At 48.1% G+C, this 19,941-nt stretch overlaps 1 protein-coding gene across 3 annotated transcripts in view; it reads right to left on the reverse strand.

Annotated features, from left to right (window-relative positions):
• Positions 1-19,941, reverse strand: part of ADCY9 (adenylate cyclase 9) — a 109,499-nt gene that overhangs the window by 16,563 nt on the left and 72,995 nt on the right. For 2 of the 3 annotated variants that reach the window (XM_019987468.2, XM_070779553.1), the window contains 6 exons: positions 15,043-15,147; positions 14,293-14,510; positions 9,716-9,818; positions 6,752-6,963; positions 5,444-5,603; positions 4,403-4,554 (listed from right to left, as the gene is read on the reverse strand). In XM_019987468.2, the coding sequence (XP_019843027.1) occupies positions 4,403-4,554; positions 5,444-5,603; positions 6,752-6,963; positions 9,716-9,818; positions 14,293-14,510; positions 15,043-15,147 (950 nt within the window). The remainder of the gene's footprint in view (positions 1-4,402; positions 4,555-5,443; positions 5,604-6,751; positions 6,964-9,715; positions 9,819-14,292; positions 14,511-15,042; positions 15,148-19,941) is intronic. The other variant, XM_019987469.2, reaches the window with a different exon arrangement.

Below are 19,941 nucleotides of genomic sequence, written 5' to 3' on the forward strand. Positions count from 1 at the left end.
TGTATGGATGTGAGAGATGGACTGTGAAGAAAGCTGAGCGCTGAAGAATTGATGTTTTTGAACTGTGGTGTTGGAGAAGACTCTTGAGAGTCCCTTGGACTGCAAGGAGATCCAACCAGTCTCAGTCCTGGGTGTTCACTGGAAGGAGTGATGCTGAAGGTGAAACTCCAGCACTTTAGCCACCTCATGTGAAGAGCTGACTCATTGGAAAAGACTCTGATGCTGGGAGGGATTGAGGGCAGGAGGAGAAGGGGACGACAGAGGATGAGATGGCTGGATGGCATCACTGACTCGATGGACGTGAGTTTGAGTGAACTCTGGGAGTTGGTGATGGACAGGGAGGCCTGGCGTGCTGCAATTAATGGGGTTGCAAAGAGTCGGACACGACTGAGCGACTGGACTGAACTGAACTAAAAGGTTAAAAAGTGTATTACTGAATTTCATACTGTTGGGAAAGAGCTCTATAAAGACCATAATTCCACAAGGCTGCACACACCTTCAGAAAGGAAAAAGGACACTTTGTTTTGCTTAAAGTAATTTAACTGTTCATTAAAATTTCCTTTCAAATGCTGAATAGCAGTGAATTCCCTGAATAAAGTGAATACTGAATACTTTGAATTCTCTTTTTGATCTTAATTTGCAGAGAACTTGAACATCTTTCACGTCGCTATTATTTTATTAAGTAAATTGAAGAAGGACATTCACTCTGTCCATTACTGACTACTGCTTTGGTAATATCCCAAATGCACTATGGTGATTTCATCTGGATATTGAGACAAATTAGACCATTTTCTACTTTTGAATTTATGAAAGCAATGATTCTCAGTGCTAATACCACTCCTCGGGGAGCATTTTGGAGAAGGGAAAGGCTACCCACTCCAGTATTCTTGCCTGGAGAATTCCCATGGACAGAGGAGCTTGGCGGACTTCAGTCCATGTGGTCACAAAGAGTCAGGCATGACTGAGCAACTAAGCACAGCACAGCACAGGGGAGCATTTTGGGAATACTGGTGTCCCTTCTGGTTGTCATAATAATTTGGGGAGCCAGGAATGTTAGATGTCCTGCAGAGCACAATGGAGAAATGTCCCATGTAACTTTGAAATACCCTGCTAATCTAAATCCACTGTAAATATAAATAAATGGTTCTTTAATGTGTGCTAACATAAAACATTTTCATAAGCAGTTGCACAAAAAGTCCAACGTTTAGAAACAGAAGCTTAATGATTTGAGACATTCCTTCCAAATTTATGAATAAATTACTTACTATGTGCACTTTGCTGTCCAAGGTAGCATCATATTTCCAACTATATATTTAGTTGAAAAGGTTAAAAGTCACAAAGCCAGTTGCAAATGTACAACTGGTAATTTAGGAGAACCAAAACATGACTTAATTAGTAGGACACATGGAAAGTAGGAGCCTTGATGGGTTCATTAAAAGGCTGTTTTAAACATAGCACCTATCAGCGCTATCCTATATATTTTAATTTTTACATTTTTCATAGCACAGAACAGATTCTGTACCCAGGGGTCTTCACAAAGCTCCTATTTCTTTTCCCCACATCACCAGTGAAAGAGCTTTGAAGGCCATTTGAGTAAAATGTATTCTTCAATATGTGGAAGGATTTCAAGATAAGAGACGTATTTCTAGTGATTTCTCACTGCCCTAACGTTTCATGTCATAAGGTGGAGAACTGTTATGACACAGTATTTATGAATAGGGCCAGGTCACTCGCGAGGCCATCATTCTTCAATTCCTCCACTCCGACAGTCTGTGACCTGTCTCAGCACACTAGCCCCACTACACGAGGTCAGAACCAGCTACTTCTTTTGTGTGTCACATCCACCTCTAACATTTCGTTTTCTTGATAGTCTTGTATGAAATGGCTTCTGGTTCTACTTTCTTAAATTCAAACTTCCTCATTGTAAATACAAATGGCCTTCTACATCCACAGGTTCTGCATCTCTGGATTCAACCAACCTCAGATCAAAAATCCCTTCTCCAGTGGATCTTCCTGACCCAGGAATCGAACCGGAGTCTCCTTCATTGCAGGCAGATTCCTGACCAACTGAGCTATCAGGGAAGCCCGGTAGCCACTCCAGTATTCTTGGGCTTTCGTTGTGGCTCAGCGGGTACAGAATACAATGCGGGAGAGACCTGGGTTGGATCCCTGGGTTGGGAAGATCCCCTGGAGAAGGGAGGAGCTACCCACGCCAGTATTCTGGCCTGGAGAATTCCATGGACTGTATAGTCCATGGGGCTGCAAAGAGTTGGACACAACTGAGCAACTTTCACTTTCAGATTGAAAATATTATGAAGAAAATTTCCAGAAAGTTCCAAAAAAGCAAAATTTAAATTTGCTGCATGCTTACAACTTACAACATAGCACTTATACTGTATTAGGTATCATAAGTAGTCTAAACAGCTTTGTAGGTTATATGCAAATATGGTGCCATTTATAGGAGGAACTTGAACATCCTTGAATTTTGGTATTAGGGGAAGGGGTCTGAGAACCAATCCCCTGAGGATACCATGGGACAACTATGAATTCTAGCATGTGACTACTCCATGACGTCAGCTGGGGGTGGTCACCCCAGGAAGTCTACAGGTAAATACATATTTTGCTATTAAAAATTATTTCCTTTTTCTTTCCTTTGCATATTATTCTTTGGGTATTTCATCAAGTTGTTGACTTGATGAGGCTGAAAGCTATTTCCTGTTGAGACGTAAATGTCTGTTGGGGTGGAGGGCATTAGTACTGATGAGAAAGAACAAGTGACAGACACAATTCAATAGCAAAACCCAGAAATTTAATTGAAAAACAGGCAGAGGATCTAAACAGACATTTTTCTAAAGCAGACATAGAGATGGCTCATAAGCACATGAAAAGCTGTTCAATACCCCCCTAATTATCAGGGAAATGCACATCAAGCAAACCATCACCTCACACCTATTAGCACAGGTATAAACAAAAAAAGGTAAGAAGTAACAAGTGATGCTGAGACATGGAGACGAGAGAACTCTTGTGCACTGCTGTGTTGTGCTCAGTCGCTCAGTCGTGTCCGACTCTTTGGGACCCCATGGACTGTAGTTTGTCAAGCTCCTCTGTCCATGGCGATTCTCCAGGCAAAAATACTGAAGTGGGTTGCCATGTCCTCCTCCAAGGGATCTTTCCAACCCAGGGATCAAACCCAGGTCTCCTGCATTGCAGGAGGATTCTTTACCAGCTGAGCCACCAGGGAAACCTAAGAATATTGGATCAAGTAGCCTATCCCTTCTCCAGGGGATCTTCCCGACCCAGGAATCAAACTGGGGTCTCCTGCATTGCAGGCGGATTCTTTATCAGCTGAGCTACCAGGGAATCCCCGGTGCACTGCTAGTGAGAAGTAAACTGGTGCAGCCACTATGGAAAACATTATGAGGGTCTCCCCAAAATTAAACATTGAACTAATATATGACCTAGCAGTTCCAGTTCAGAAACATCTGAAGGGAACACAAACAGCAACTTGAAAAGACACCTGTATCCGCATGTCCATTACAGCACTATTTACAATAGCCAAGATGAGAAGGAACCTAAGTATGTGTCGATGAATGAATGGATAAAGAAAACATGGTATATATACAACAGAATATGATTCAGCCACAAAAAAGAAAGAAATCCTGCCATTTGTGACAACATGGACAGACCTTGGAGGCATTAAGTGAAATAAGTCAGACAGAGAAAGACAAATACCATATGATCTCATTTACATGTAGACTCTAAAAACAAACAAAAAAACCACACCGTGAACTCTTTAGAGAACAGACTGGGTTGCTAGAGGCAGGGGCGGAAGGTGGGTAAAATGGGTGAAGGTTCTCAGAAGGTACAAAGTTCCGATTATAAAGTAGTTAAGTCCTGGGGAAGTAATACACACCGAGGTCAGTTCAGTCCAGTCGCTCCGTCATGTCCGACTCTCTGCGACCCCATGGACTGCAGCACGCCAGGCCTCCCTGTCCATACCAACTCCCGGAGTTTACTCAAGCTCACACACCGTGGTAACTATAGTTAATAATACTGTACTATATATTTGAAAGTTGCTGAGAAGGTAACATTTTTTTCTTTTTTTGGCTTTACATCACGGCTTGTGGGATCTTAGTTGCCCACCAGGGATTGAACCTGGGCCCCAGCAGTGAGAGCACCGAATCCTAACCAGTGAACTGCCAGGACGTTCCTGAGAGTAACTTAACTAGACTTACGGTGGTCATCATTTCACAAAGTACAGAAACAGTAAATCATTACATAGTGCACCTGGAAACTAACACTTCTGTGTCAATAATATATCTCAATTAAGAGGAAAGGTGTGAGGGGACGAAAGCAGCGTCAGGGCAGGTGACCCCCTGCATGGCGAGCAAGGCTCACGTACCTGTCCGGGCACAGGGAGACATAGAGCAGCAGCAGCAGGGGCCCGGCCCCGACGACAGTGGCCAGGGAGGACCGCATCCAGGAGCTGAGCTGGCAGAAGTTGCAGTATTGCACCACGGCGGTCAGCACGGCCGAGCCCGTGAACATGGTGGACTGAAATGAGGGGAGGGCTCGTGAGGACCCCAGTGCGCCCACCAGCCTCCCCTCCACCTGGGAACCCCGAGAGCAGATGACACACTCGCTTACCTGTCCTTCTGTGGAACAGAACACCCTCAGTTCAGGGACAGATCTTAAACCATGGGACTAATTAAATTCCCACAGTTTTCTCGCTTACAGGTCTCACAGGCACTAAGATTCCTCTCCGACGTGTGGGAACCACACACGTCACCTTGGCAGGGAGGAAAGGCAGGCTGCCCCCATGAAGCCACCCGGTCATCAGTTCCCTCCCCAAAACCCGTCCTGCGGGCACCCTGCTGCATGTCTGCGGAAATGAAATCGGGGTGTGTAAGTAGCGAATGCAGCCAGCCCGCCAGCACTCTGTGCTACAGTTGCCGGCACCAGAAATACAATCTTGCAACAGCAGCGTGAATTTACTCTTTATGGGTTTAACTTGGAAGCACCTTCCATGATCAACAGCAGCCAGCTGAGGTGCCAGTGGATGGTTGGTGCCAGCTCTGCAGACTAAGGTTATTATTTTTACTTTTAAAATGAAGTACAGTTGATGGACAACAGTGTATTACCCTGTATCATTTGGATATGGGGGACAGATGCTTCCTCATAAAACATGTAAGGAAATAACTGACTTGGGATTTGGCGACACTCAGAGGGTAGGAGAGCACCCAGCCCCACAGGGCACTCTCCCCAGGCAGGCCTGCTCCTCTGTCCTAGGCAAGTCTTTTAAAAAGACAACTTCAAAGGACTGATAGGGTATGGGCCTTTGTGTTTAAATTCCTGTCCCAAGCCAGCAGACTTATTTAAAAATAAAAAAGTGATCCGTAAGCCCAGAGGAACCTGGACACAAAATCACTGAGACTCTACTTACGTGTATGTTTGTCTCAAATTCAGAGGTGACGTGTGAATACACCGCCAGGGCGGGGAGAGACACCAGGATGGCCCCGATGAAATGGCGCGGGAGCCAGCCGGCTATCCACTCCAGCAGGCGCTTCGTGCACGTCATCACGTCCTCCAGGAAGAACACCATCCTGGGGAGCGGGGAGAAAGGAAAACCAGGGTTTGGGTCTTTTTGGTGCCCCCCAGCCAAGGGCAGGCACGCACAGGGCGCAGCTAGTTTGGGAGTGGGTCCCCAGCAGCTTGGCGAGGAGCTTGGAGCCGAGACACAGAGGCAGGCAGGCCCCAGAGAAGGGCTTGCTGTGGGCAAGGCAGAGAAACCCTTTGGCAAAGAGCTGAAGGGGCCTCCTGGGAGGCTGGAGGTGAGCGTGGAGGGGAGGGGTCACGCACTGGAAGCTACAGTTTCCTGTCCTGGGATGCTGGGGAGGAGCAGAAACTCCAGGTCAGGGCCAGTCTCCCTGTTTCTCTCTGACCCCCAGTGTGGGGCCATCCTGCTGAGAGCAGCAGGGCTGGAGGAAGGGGTGGGCCTGGGGCAGCGATGGCATCGGCAGAATCACTGTGAGCTCCTGGGGCTGGGGCTGCACTTGAAGGCCAGTTGGGCGGGTCCTGAGGGCCCTGCCTCCTAGAGGGGCCCTGATGTCTCTCAGACCCTCTGTCCATTTTTAAACGGAGTGCCTTTTATTATTGAGCTAACATTCTGGACCCTTGTTGTGGACACGACTGCCAATACTTTTCTGTTCTGTATGTCCTCGTTCACTTAGGGGTGAAGAGTGATGATGGTGTTCTTTGAAACATGAAAGTTTTAGATTCTAATGAAGTCTAGCGTAGCTACGTTTTCTTTGGCTGCTTGTGTTTCCGTGTCACCTCGAAGAAACCACTGCCTGACCCGAGCCCATGGACTTGGGCCTGCGCTTCCTCTGGGGGTTTAGGGCTTCACTCTTGCATTCAGGAGAGGCCCCGGTCAGGGGCACCCTGCACACCTCCTCTTCTCTCTCTCTGCTCTGCTTTCTTACCCCTTATCTTCCCACTTTCTAAGTGTCTGGTTTGGGAGCTCAAGGGACTTAACTGGTGGCATTGAGGCCGCAGAGGACACTGACCTGCAGATAAGGAGGGGGACCCCCTGTGCTGAGGGGTTCGCGAGGGAGGAGCCTGTGAAGCAGGGCTGGGCCAGGGAAGAGAAGAGGACCATCCAAAAATGCACTCGCGGAGCCGGCTGGCAGTTATGCCAGCAGAGGGAGCTGAAGGCTAACAGCTGCGGAGCAGCCCGCAGGTGGGCCTTTACCTGACAGAGACCACGAGGGACAGGATCTCCAGCAGCAGGGCCGCTCCGAAGACTGCCAGGGCGGCCGGCGGGGGCGGCGTGGAGGCGGCCCCGTACCTCAGGAAGCAGGTGATGGAGAGAATCAGAAACACTGTTGTCGACAGAAGCACATCCAGGAGGGAGCTGAAGGTGGCACTGGCGAAAGTCCTCACGGGAGAGCTCTTTACAACCTGCTGGGAGGTGGCGGTGGGGAGGTTAACAGACGCTGCTGGGTGTGCCGCCTGGAGGAAGGCGACCCAGGTGGGGAACAGTGGGTGTCTGCTGCACACTTGCCTCCCACGGACCAGGTGCGGGCGAGAAATGCTTCACACAGCCGTCTCCCTGATACTACCCCCTGCCCAACAGTGAGGAAACTGAGGCACAGAGAAGTGCAGAAATTTGTCCAAGGTCACAGAGCAGCTGAGTACAAACCAGTAAATTCTCACAGGCGTGTGACACACTGAGCCTGAAATATGCTGCTGACAGGAAAGTCGTGCTAGAAGCCAGGTCCCAGACTCGGGGCTTCCTGACCGAAGCAGAAGGCGGGGCTAGAGCAGCAGCAGGTCAGCAGTAACAGTAATGGCAGGAGTCTGTTCTGGGCCTGGGTCTGCACGGGATGCAGGGGGTACGGACAGACGGGAAACAATGCCCCTGGGGGGCTCACAGCCTAATGGTGGGCAGATGAGCGTCTCAGATGGTGGTGTGGTCAGTGTGACAAAGCGACATGCACGGGGTACTAGAGAATCACAGCAAAGGGGAAAAATGATGACAAAGCCAGAGTCCGAGAGAGAGGCCAGCTCCAAGCACCAGGTAGACCCTTGCAGGGACCAGCCTCACTCCACACTCACACAGTTCTTGAGGAGGAAATGCTCCTCGTCTCAGGGCATAGGTCAGAGGCCAAGGCGAGGGGCCACCCAAGGTCACACAGGCGAGGAGGAGCCCAGCCAGGGCTGTGGTGCCTTGACCACGTCACCCACTGTCCCTGGGCCTCGTTTCCTTATTTGGAACAAGGATGAACTCTGGACCGACACCTTGTGGACGATGGCGATGCTTCACTGGGAAAACACCGAGTGCAGTGGGAGCCTAAGTGGGGACGCCTGGAGCCTTCCGCTGCTCCTGCAGCCCTCCCCTCCTCGACCCCCTGCCCCAAGTTCCAGGGGCAGCACCCCACCTGCACCCTAGACTACAGGCTCGTCCACTCCCGTCACCTTCTATGGCTCAGCCACGTGACCTTTACACAGCACAGTCTGATGGTGCCACCCCCTGTTCTGGATCCTTCCCAGCTCCCCTGGCCTTTGGCATAACATCCACCGTGCAGGAAGCTGCCCACCTGCCACCTCCACCCCATCTGCCAGATGGAAGCGCCCCCAGATCCCTGGAGGTACCCAGGCTCCATCTCATCTCCAAGGATTGCAGCTGCTGGCCCCTCTCTGCAACATTCCTTCACTGGGTTAGTTGCCAGCCTTCCCACTAACATGGGCTCCCTCTAGGCCCTCAACCTGGGGTCAGTGTGCTCTGAGGGCCTTTTGGGACCCAGGAGTCTGGGTTCTGACTTCTGCCAGGTTACTGCTTCCCCGAGAGCGTCTGTCATCTCTCGGCCTCAGTCCCAGGAGCAGGTGCTCAGGGAGCATCTGGTGACAAGAGGGGTGGGTAGCCCATGCCTGCTGCTAGGGAGGCTCTGCACTCAGCACCGCAGTTGGGGGATGTTCCAGTCTAGTGACGGGGTCTCAGCCTTTCAACCTTCCCTGGCCTTGGCTTTCTTTTGGCAAAATGAGGATCATCATAAACTTGCTTAAAAGGCTGCTGTGTGGACTAAATGAGATGATGTTCTGCTCTCCAGGCATCAATCAACTGACTCAAAAGTCCACACGAGGAGCCCCGCCTGGGGTGTTCACAGGTATTCAGGTCCCAAGAGGCTCATGAAACCCAACCCCACAGGCATGACCTGCCCTGTCTGGTTCACCAGGACTTTTGGGCCTGGTCGGGCCCTGGATGCAGCAGACACTAAGGGGTGATCCTCTGGATGAACAAATGGAAGTCGAAGAAGAAACCCTTTTGGCTCTGGGCTGGGAGGGTATGTGTTTTTGACCTTGTAACACAGCTGGGTTAGGTCTAGGAAGACTGCAGGGGGCTGGCTGCTTGTAACTCAAACCAGGCTCTAGGCTACTGCTTCTGTCCATCGCTCCCATCAAGCCCCACCAAACGCTTGCAGGTTTGAGGACTGGACACCACATAGAGTAGAGAATAAGAGATGGGCTCCTGCCTCCCCAAGCTGAGAGTCCAGGGAGGGAGGCATATGATTCAACAGTCCCACAAGAAGAGGTTTCAATACAGGATTCCAGCTGTGAAGACACGGTGTAATGGGCAGGGGGGAGGGGTGGGGGGTGGTATGGGGTGGGTGGGAATCCAGTCTGCAGTCAGGGACTGTTTCTTGAAGGAAGTGACGTTTGGGCTCAGAGTTACAGGACAACAGGAATTAAGGCAGGGGAGGGCAGTGGAGGGGAGCTTAGCCCTGAAGCATCTGGGAAATCCCAGTGAGGTGGCAGGCCTGATTTGTGTCCCATCACAGTGGGAAGAAAGCCAACAGGGAACAGGGAGAGAAGTCCTCCTGGAGAACAGAACAGGTGGGGCTGGAGCCCCCCTCCCCATACTAGGCCTCCAGGGGCTGGAGCATGGCCGGGGAGCCTGGGCACCCACCAGCTGAAGGGGAAGGAGACCAAGAGGTGACAAGCTGAGTTGCTGTAGACAGATTTAGGGTTTTCTCCTTTGTGGGGATGAATTCACATACAGGTGAAATTCAGGGCTTACATACAGACTGTGGGAGATCAAAACGAGCCTTCAAATTCCTGTTGCTCAGGAAAATGAAAAATGGCTGCCCAAGCACAAGACTGAGAACTACTGAGTAAAACCGGCACGTCTTTAGTAAAATTATGAGGAAACACACACCTCTTCTTGATAGCTGGTCCTGTAGGCCCGCTCGAGCTCCGGATCCAGGAAGTTCAAGCTGAACTGGTTAATGGGCGGCTTAAAAAAGTAGTCTTTCATCAGGCTAGAAGAGATGATAAATGCAATCAATCCACGTGCAGCACAATCGTCACACTTATTCCATCAGAGGATCACCGTTAGCTACAGAGATGCCGTTTGTGGAGCATGTCACAAAGGCTGAACCTGAAAGTCACGGCACAATAGATACTGCTCAACCACCCCTTTAGAACTCTCTGGAAAGTCCTTCGTGCTTCTACACAGAATCCCATTTCAGGCTGCACCTCCATGAAAGAATGCCCATTCACCATAAATATAACACACAGCAGTAGAACTGTGCTTTTGAAAACATCTTCTGGCATCCAGAATTAGAAGGAGGCGGCAGCTTTTTCTGTTCCATGAAACGCTCCCCTCTGAAGGACCAGCAGGTCCCTGCGTGGATCGTGCTTATGTGGATTCGGAGGCTTCCTTGCACACATAATTCAGAACCGGCTGTCCTGTCACTCAGAGCACTGACAGTAATTACCACTGTCACCGCTAACAGGTTGTTATCACAAAATTGTGTTTACAGTCAGTGTAATTTTGGAGCCGTTGTCACATATGCAGATTGTGTGTGAAACCTGAAAAATGATAATGCTCGATGATTTTAATAGCAGAGAAATCAAGCCTGCTTTACGTGGCTCTCTCATTCTTTTACGGATGGCTAGCAAATAGTCATATCCGTTTTATCCTGCAGAAAATTACTATAAATCTAAGGGGATGTTAATATAATTTTAAAATGAAAATATAGCTGTGGGCTGTCTCTCTGCTTCACACAGTAACTGCCAGAATGATTAAAGCAGATTAAGTACATGAAGTGCCCATCAGGCGCCCAGCACACAGCAAGGGCCACTACACATCGTCCTTTCCACGCTCAGACGACTCCTGGTGATAAGTGCGAGATTCCTTATGGCTCTCAGGTTCAGCAGAGGAAAAAACGCCACCCCCAAGTGTTGACTGCCCCTCCATCTTCCCTTTCACTTGGTGAGTGAGGACAGAGGGAAAAACAACAAAGCAGCTACAAGGAGGAAACGTAAGGCTGTATTTCCGCAGTCAAGAGGCAAAGTGAAAGTTGCTCAGTCGTGTCTGACTCTTTGCAACCCCATGGACTATACAGTCCATGAAATTTTCTAGGCCAGAATACTGGAGTAGGTAGCCTTTCCCTTCTCCAGGGGATCTTCCCAATCCAGGAATCAAACCCTAGTCTCCTGCCCCTGGTGGCTCAGCTGGTAAAGAATCTGCCTGCACTGAGAGAGACCTGGGTTCAATCCCTGGGTTGGGAAGATCCCTTGGAGAAAGGAATGGCTACACTCCAGTATTCTGGCCTGGAGAATTCCATGGACTGTATAGTCCATGGGGTCGCAAAGAGTCAAGAGGCAGGATCCACACTGTAAGCTGTACTGCTTGTTTGAGATGAATACCGGGCCATCCCACTTCTGGGAACAGGGATGAGCTCATGTTGGATCAATCCTTTCTCAGATAGCGACCACACACCCTGAAGTGTTAGTCACTCAGTCGTGTCCAACTCTTGACAACCCTATGGACTCTAGCCCACCAGGCTCCTCTGTCTAAGGGATTTCCCAGGCAAGAATTCGGGAGTGGGTTGCCATTTCCTTCTCCAGGGGATCTTCCTGACCCAGAAATTGAACCTGAGTCTCCTACATTATAGGCAGATTCTTAACCATTTGAGTCACAAGGTAAACCCTGAACAAAATATAAAAACAACTGAAAACACTGGCGATTAGCCTGAAGCAGTAAGTGGAGCTACACCTGGAAGAAGTTGAATTTGGGGGCGGGGCGGGGGGGGGGGCGGGTTTCATCTGCAGAGAGCCATTAGTCAGCACCATGTGTAGGATAGCTACAACTCAGATAGAAAAGCTCCAGTCTCACTGACTTGGAAAACCAGGAGAGAGAGTTCAGCATGCCCACAGATGGAAAATGAGGTTGGGCATCCCAGAGGGAGAGGACCCAAGAAGGGAGAGCCCTACATTCTGCACACAGGCTCTGCTCCCATCTCTGGCAGACCCTTGAAACGCACATGTGTGCAGCCAACTCCAAGCAGCCTAATAAAGGCAAAAAGAACAGCTGCTGCCCACCTCAGGGGAGACAGAGTTTGGCATTTGAGTTCAGATCACTTATCTGGCTGCTGAAACAAACAAAAAGTTGATACTCTTCAAAGGAATGTAACAGAATGGAGAGTTTTGTATACAATGTGCACAACATAATCCAAAATTACTAGACAAGCAAGGAAACAGGAAAACATGGTCCCTCCTCAACAAAAAGCAATCAAAAAAGACCAACCTGAGGTTACCAAAAGGTTGGAATTGGAGGTTGTTGTTTATAATGTGTATATATATGTAACATGTGAAAACCATAGCATAAAGGATGAGAGGAGAGGTAATGTACCTATACTGATAGAAGATTTCTACATTTAAAGTGAAATGATACTATATTAACGATAGGAAGACTACAAAAATATAAGACTGCCTAGAGCAACCACTAAAAGAAAAATAATGCAAAGAGGTATGGCTAAAAACAAAGTATATTAAAATATAATAAAAAGGCAGATATTGTCAGAGTGATTTAAAAAGGAAGACCCACAGGAGATGTATTTCAAATAATAAAGACCCAGGTTTTAATTTTTTTAAATGGAAAATGATATAGCATGCAAACAGTAGCTAGAGTGACTGTTAATATCCAGATAATGCAGTCTTCAAGACAGAGTATTACTAGGCACAAAGATGGACACTTCAAAATGATAAAAGGATTAATTACCAGGAACATATAACACTCACAAGTGTGTATGTACCTAAAAAAGGGCTTCAAAATACTTGAAACAAAGAGACAGAGACACAGACAATTCTGTGCGATAGATACAGACAATTCCATAACCATAGCTGGGGATTATTTACTATCTCAATAATTGATAGAAATAATAATCATCTTATCAATTATCTCAATAATGGATAGAAAAACCGCCCACATTTTCAGTAGAGAGACACATGATCTGAACACTGCTGCCAATCACCTGAATCTAATTGAGGTTTATGGATTGCAACATCCTGAGAATGCAGAGTTTTCATTCTTTTTAAGTGTGTTATCGTACGTTCACCAAAACAGACCACATGCAGAAATCACAGAACACGTTCTAATGAATGTAAAAGGAATGAAGTCACATAGTGAGTGTATGCCTTTGATTACAATCAATCGAACATTAATAACTAACATATCTAAGTACCATTTTTCAATAAAAGGAGCCAGGGCTCTTTGGAGAAATAGCTGATGCCTGTGCTGGGGCAGGGAAAATATAAACTGAGGTGTTGTGCTGGAAAGTAAGAAATGGCTCAAGACAAATGAAAGGGCTATGTCAGAAGGATGCAAGAGCCACCTGAACGGGGCTTCCCGGGGCCAGGTTCAGGATGACCAGGGCATCACACTCTTTAGGACAGTGGTCAAGGATGCCCTGTTAAGTAAAACAGTACTCCATGCGGGTTTACATGGATCTCTATGTCCACACATGGAGAGATTAAGTGGTAAGTGGGGAGAGGCTGTTCACTGCAGAATGCCAAGTGTTAAGTGGAGAACGTGCTGTCAGTGCTGCGGCAGGACAGTCGCCATGCTGACCAGCACAGTAAGGACTATTACAGGCAAGAGTCATCAGTGGAGATGAGTCAAGTGAAGTGCGATGAAGAACAGGATCTCTACGTGATGCCATGGGTGGCTGACTAGTCACAGGGAGAAAACAACAAGCACAGACTGCAGAAGCTGGCAACAGTCGCCCAGATGATCAATTGCACTGCCCGACGAAGGTCATCATAGTGGCGCCTTGGGCCTCTAGGGCTGGAGAAGACGAGTCCCCTCCATTGGGTGTGGACACACCCACAGCCCAGACAGAATCCTGAGGGATTCAACACAAATCCAACTTCAGGAAGATTTTATATAAGAGCCTGGCCTGCATGCTTCAAAAACGTCAACGTCTTGGAAGATGAAGGATGGCTGAGGAACTGCCCCCAGATTTGAAGATGGAAGAGGCCTGACAACCATGACAAACCTGACAACACAGCGCATGATCCTGGATCGGGTCCCGGACCAGAGGAGAGGACATGCTGTCAGGGACGCAGGGGGCCACCCAACAAAACCAGAACAGGAACTGCAGCCTGTAACTATGATCATATACAAGAACACCCCTGTTCTCAAGAAATACAGTCTTAAGGGGTAGAGAGCACAATGTGTCCAATGTATTGCAAATGGTTTAGAAAAAAAAAAAAAAACACACATAACTTTCACAGGGAGAGAAAAGAGGATGAAGCAAGCACGGTAAAATGTTAAACATTGGTAAACTGGGTATAAAGGGAATAATGGGAACCCTCCGTATTATTCACTCTGTTCGTTTCAAATTATTGACACACTGACACTGGAGGGGGCAAGGGGACTCAGAAAAGCAGCGGTGGCGGCGGGGGCGGGGGCGGTGCTTCTACCTGCAAGCCTTGGCTCCCTCTTACCTGTCTTCCTTGATAACGTCAACAAAGTGGGCATCCGTTTTCTCCCGGATGTTCTTGAACCTCAGCGGAAGGAGAGCTGACTGATCCAGGCTCACGCCTGCCCACCTGCCCTTCTCCTGTAAGATCTCGCACAGGGAGGTCTGACTGTTGGTGAGCTTCTCCTCCGGGGGAGGACTCAGAAGTCCATTTTGCGTTTTGGAGCTGGGTCCTCCGGAGGCCTGCATCAGGACAAGCAGGGCAAAAGCAGAGGCTGGTGTGTGGGCTGCAGTAGCGCCGTCCCCCCGACGCAGCCACACCAGAGGCCCCTGGACTGTGCCCCACACACTGCAACCCGCACCTCCAGGTCTGTGTTCTAACCCGAGCAACCGTTTGCTTCTCCCCGTTCCCCCCAACTCCTCCAGGCAACCAGGACATGGTGGGGGCAGACTCTTCTCTCATCCTGAGGAGGCCCCTCTTCTCCTCCACATCCACCTTCCACCAGCCACTGAGTCCAGCTTCCAGCCCCAAAGAGCCTCCCAAACTCCCCTCAGCCACACGTCCTCAGGTCTCACTGCCGTCAGGGAGTCCCACCAGGTCAGCATCCATCCTGCTCTTTATCCGTCTGTCCAAAACCCAGAGGACTAGAAGGTGTGCAGTGATGTCACCCAGGAGGAGTTTCCCTCAGAACTGAGAAGCTGACCCGACAGGACGTCCCCTCTGGTGGGCACACTGAGAGAGGCGCTGGCAGGGACCAGGGCTGAGAGCCGGTACCTTGGCACTGTTCTTGGGCTCCTCCTGACAGCCGTTCTGGACCGCTCCACCTTCTGCACCAGCTTCTGGCTTGGGAGTGAACGTGATTCCGCACGATGGGCAGGTCTACAAGAAGAGCATAGAGCGTAGAGCTCACTCGGGCAACACAACCTCACTATGTGACTCAGATGAGTCAGCTGCTGTTGCAATCTGTCACACAAGAAGGGCACAACCCAACGGAAAGTTTACCAAACGTCTCAGGACAAGTTACAAAGGAACAGGCAGCGTGAAAATGGAAACACATCCATACAGAGGCCTGTACGTGAATGCACCCTAACAGCGGCTACTCTTTAGCAGAAACAACTCAAATGTCCATCAGCGGGTGAGTGGATCAATGAAATGGGGGATGTCCAAAGAACGAAACATTATTCAGCTCTCCAAAGGGATAAAGCCCTAATATACACGACAAAATGCATGAACCTTGAAAACTCACTCAGTGAAAGCAGCCAGACACAAGAGGCCACATATCATAGGACTCCATCCATATAAAATGTCCAGAAGAGGTGACTCCACAGAGACGGAAAGGAGACTACTGGTTCACAGGAATGAGAGGCACAAGGGGATGCAGAGTGACTGGAATGGGTGTGGGGTTTCTTTCCAGGGGAATGAAAATGTTCTAAAATTGACCATGGCTATGGCTGTACAACTTTACGAACATACTAAAAACCAATGAATTAGATGCTCTACAGGGTGAATTTTATTGTATGTGAGTTATATCTCAATACAGCTCTTGTTAAACTAGCCGCTAACCCACACTTGAACCCTAAGTGAAGGTTCTCAAGCTCCCTGCGAAGGTGGGCTGTTCTTGTAAAGCAGAGGGATGAGCTTACAGACCCAGCCCTTCTCACACATTTGCAGGAATTAGCTGACCTCGAAAAGACTCAACACTGCCGGGTATGATATTGATACCACACAGGGAATATAGCCTGTAGTTTACAATAACTACAAAGAGAAGATCACCTTTAAAAATGTCAACCGCTATACTGTATACCTATAATTCTTGCCTGAGGAATCCCATGGACAGAGGAGAGTGACTAGCTGCAGTCCATAGGGTCACGGAGTCAGATACAGCTGGAGAGACTTAGCATGCACAACTTATATCATATCATACAACAACTATACTTCAATTTGTAAACAAGTACTGACCGGGATAGTATTATGTTGGCCAAAAGGCTTGTTTGGATTTTCATACCTTCGTGCAGAAAAACCCAAATGAACCTTTTGGCCAACCAAATAGAAAGGGCAGGGATTTCGTTTCTCACAAACTAGAGTTCAAATCCCTTTTCTTTTCTGGGGGAAACTGTATTGATTCTAAGTTTAAAACAAATGAAACAGAAACCTTAGAGAAAAATGTCTGCCCTGATGGAGATGTTCTCATATCTCGACATTCCCTTGATCTCTTGGGGGAGCCCCTTGTGCTCCATGAGGGTCTCACCAGGTAACAGTGGGCGGGTTTGATCCCCTGTCCCCTAGACACACAGCAACTTGAACTATTTGCCTGCTTTGTTTTAATTGGATTAAAACACCCTACATACTGGGTTTTGTCAGGCACACAAATTCCCTCTGTGAAACGTTTGCTAGATCATTAAAGGCCTGTCTCTCCCCTTGAGCAGCTGTCGGCATCTCTGACCCCAAGAAGCCTTGGCTGGGGGCTCTGGGGGCCTGCCTGAATTGAGCAGCTGACATGCAGGGCAGCCTCTCTGCAGGCGCAGTGGGTCAAAGCCACTGTTCTAATGACAGCAGCTGCCAAGACATGGAGACACCTCAGTGCCTAGGACGTGCCAGTGCACCCTGTCAGGTGCTTATCCATGCGACACCCATGATCTCATGTGCCTGATCTCTGTTAATCCTCCTGTCACTGCTGTGAGGCAGAAGTGACTGGCCACAGTGGGGGGTCCGACCATGGGGCTCCTGACCCCTGACCACCACGCAGCAGCCTCTCTCTGCCTCTTTTCTTGGCACAAAGGGGACCCAAGAATAATCCTGGCACTTTGATCTCCTCTGCCTTGTTCTCCTGAAGTGACCCGGGCAGTTATAGCCACCTCCTGGCTCCTTTAAGTGCCACCAAGGGAAGCTTCACCAAGACCTGCTAAGGTCCCCGGGACAAGGGACTGTTCGCACCGAGCAGTGTGCTGGCTGTTGCCCAGGAAACCCAAGCTCCCATGGAGAAGGCCAGGAGCAAGCTCTGCATCTTCCCAGATTACCCCTCGGCCACCCGCATCAGGACGAGAGCTCTGGAGGGAAGGTTGTAACTATTTCTCTAACACACTTGGGTGCCTCTGTATTTGTTTTTAACACATTTCACATTTCAACACACACACCTTATATTCTCTTTAGAATGAATGGCACAGAGCTATAAGATAGATTTTTCTTGAAGGCTACTTCTCTTCACAAGATAAAACCAGCTCTAAGCCAACAGCTGTCGAGGAAGGGGAAGGGGACACGGAGACCTCTCTTCTGAGAATCAAGGAGAAAACATGAGGAAAGTCCTGCTTTGCCTGCTCAGTCTCAGCAAGCCTCCTAGGACCAGAAGTGTCCCTTGCCTCCTAAACTCGAGACGCAGGTAGAACATGGCAGATAGGAGCACATACACAGCAAGAGCGCACATGACCCACAGGGGCCTGTGCTGAGTCCTCCCAAGCACCTGGGTAACACTGTGATCAGCCCATTTCCCACCCGAGGGCACTGAGGCACAGAGAGAAGGGACTGGCCCAGAGTCACAGGTACAGACCCCAACCACACATGTGACACCTCTGGGTGAACAGAGGCCACCTGCCATGTGGGGCAGAGGCTCCCCAGGCTGCAGCCTGCCACTGGAGGGCCAAGGCACCCTCCCCAAGCTAGTGGGTCTGCACAGGCATGCACACTCCCAAATGGATGACTGCTGTTAACAAAATCCTAGAGAAAAGTAGAAGCCAAATATTAGAGGAAGACAGAAGCAGTAATTATTACAGAAAATGAAAGGCATCCAGAAACAGTAAGAACAGCAAGCGGACAGCCTGAAAATACTGGAGGCAAAGTAACAAACAAAACACACATCTGTAAGAACCAGGCGCAAAACCTCCAAGTCATGGAGTGCAGAACCCTGGAAACCTCCTCAGGTTTCTGAGCCCTAAACAACCACTGAGTTTAATGACCGAGGCTGATAAGGCAAGAAGAGTGTCATTGTGCTATGATAAAGTTCCATCAGAAAGTCAAAGTAAGAAAATATTTGGTATTTGGGGAAATTCCCTACATGTGCGATACTCTACTACCTGATCATGTCAATTAAATGAAATGGACTAACCTTCCCATTTAAATTCATGTGTAGTGTAGTATATAACAATAATAACTATATTTATAACAAAACAATACAAACATAATATTTTATATGTGTATACTTAATGTTTTACTTTGAAACACTTTTAGACTTAGACAATTCAGAGAGTCCCATACAAAAACCCGAGCTGCACTGACAGTTAGTATCTTACATGAACCGTGGTCCAGTTATCAAAACGAAGAGCTTAACATTGGCACCATACTATTAACCACACTGCAGATTAAAAAAAATATATACTGATTTGTCAAGATTCATTCCACTATTTGCAACAGATTTGCTTTGCAATTTATGCAAATTCAAAATAATTGGGAAAAAATACATGCAAATTCAAATATTCAAAAACATTCAAATTAAAATATTTAAAATACACGCAAATTCAAAATAATTTGCATATATTTTACTTAATTGATTTATTTTGGCCATGGCACGTGGCATGTGGGATCTTTGTTCCCTGACCAGGGATCGAACCTGTGGCTCCAGCCATAGAGTCCTAACCACTGGGAGTCTTAACCACTCTAGGGAAGTCCCTGATGCAGTTTTCATTCAGACGTTCTTTTCCTGTTCCAGGTTCCCATGCACATTTAGTCTCCTCCAGTCTGGGACACTTTTGATGAGTTCTGGCCCTTGAACTTGGATTTATCTAATGTTTTCTCAGAAGTTGGTGGAGGTTTGGGGTTTGAGGGAAGAATCCCATAGAGGGGATGCACTCTTCTCTGCACATAACATGCGGTAGTGGGGGTTGGTTCCATTCATCGTGATGCTAACCATCATTGAAGGTGGGCTCTGCTAGGTTTTCCACTGCCAAGTTACTCTCCTTCCCTTTATCTGTTCATTTATTGGCTGAGCTGCACAGCTTGGGCGATCTCAGTTCTCTGACCAGGGACTGAACCTGGGCCAGGGCAGTGAAAGTGCAGAGCCATAACCACTAGGTCACCAGGGAACTCCCTCAATATCCTTCCCTTTAAAATGAGTAACTACCTGAGGGGAGATGCTGGGAGGCTATGCAAATGTCCTGTTTGTCCCTAAACTTTTATCCACTTCAGTTAGAACTCACCAATGGATCTTGCCTGAAGCAATTATTACTGTGATGCTCTAAAGCTGATTTTCTTTCATTCTTTTTATAATCTATTAGCTGGAGTTCTACAAGGAAGAGCTATCGATTTACACGTGATGTGCTTCCTCCTAATTGAAGGAAACATGCACACGACTAAAACTATAGATGCAACTTGAAAAGTCCTTTTAAAAAAAAACAAACAAAACTTACTTTGCATCCACATTTCAGAGCCAGCATTCAGATTACTATTTACTTATTTGTACAGCAGGTTCGTGGAGGTACAATTCATGCTGTATCTATCCAACTCACCATCTAAGGTATATAATTCGTAGTCTTTAGTATAGTCACAGAATTGTGCAACCATCACCACCAATTAACTCAGACAATTATTTACAATAAATACTTTATGTCTAAACTGACGTGAGTTCGATCCCTGGGTCAGGAAGATCCACTGGAGGAGGAAATGGCACCCACTCCAGTATTCTTG

Source organism: Bos indicus, chromosome 25, assembly GCF_029378745.1.
Source record: "Bos indicus isolate NIAB-ARS_2022 breed Sahiwal x Tharparkar chromosome 25, NIAB-ARS_B.indTharparkar_mat_pri_1.0, whole genome shotgun sequence".
NCBI classification, from domain to species: domain Eukaryota; kingdom Metazoa; phylum Chordata; class Mammalia; order Artiodactyla; family Bovidae; genus Bos; species Bos indicus.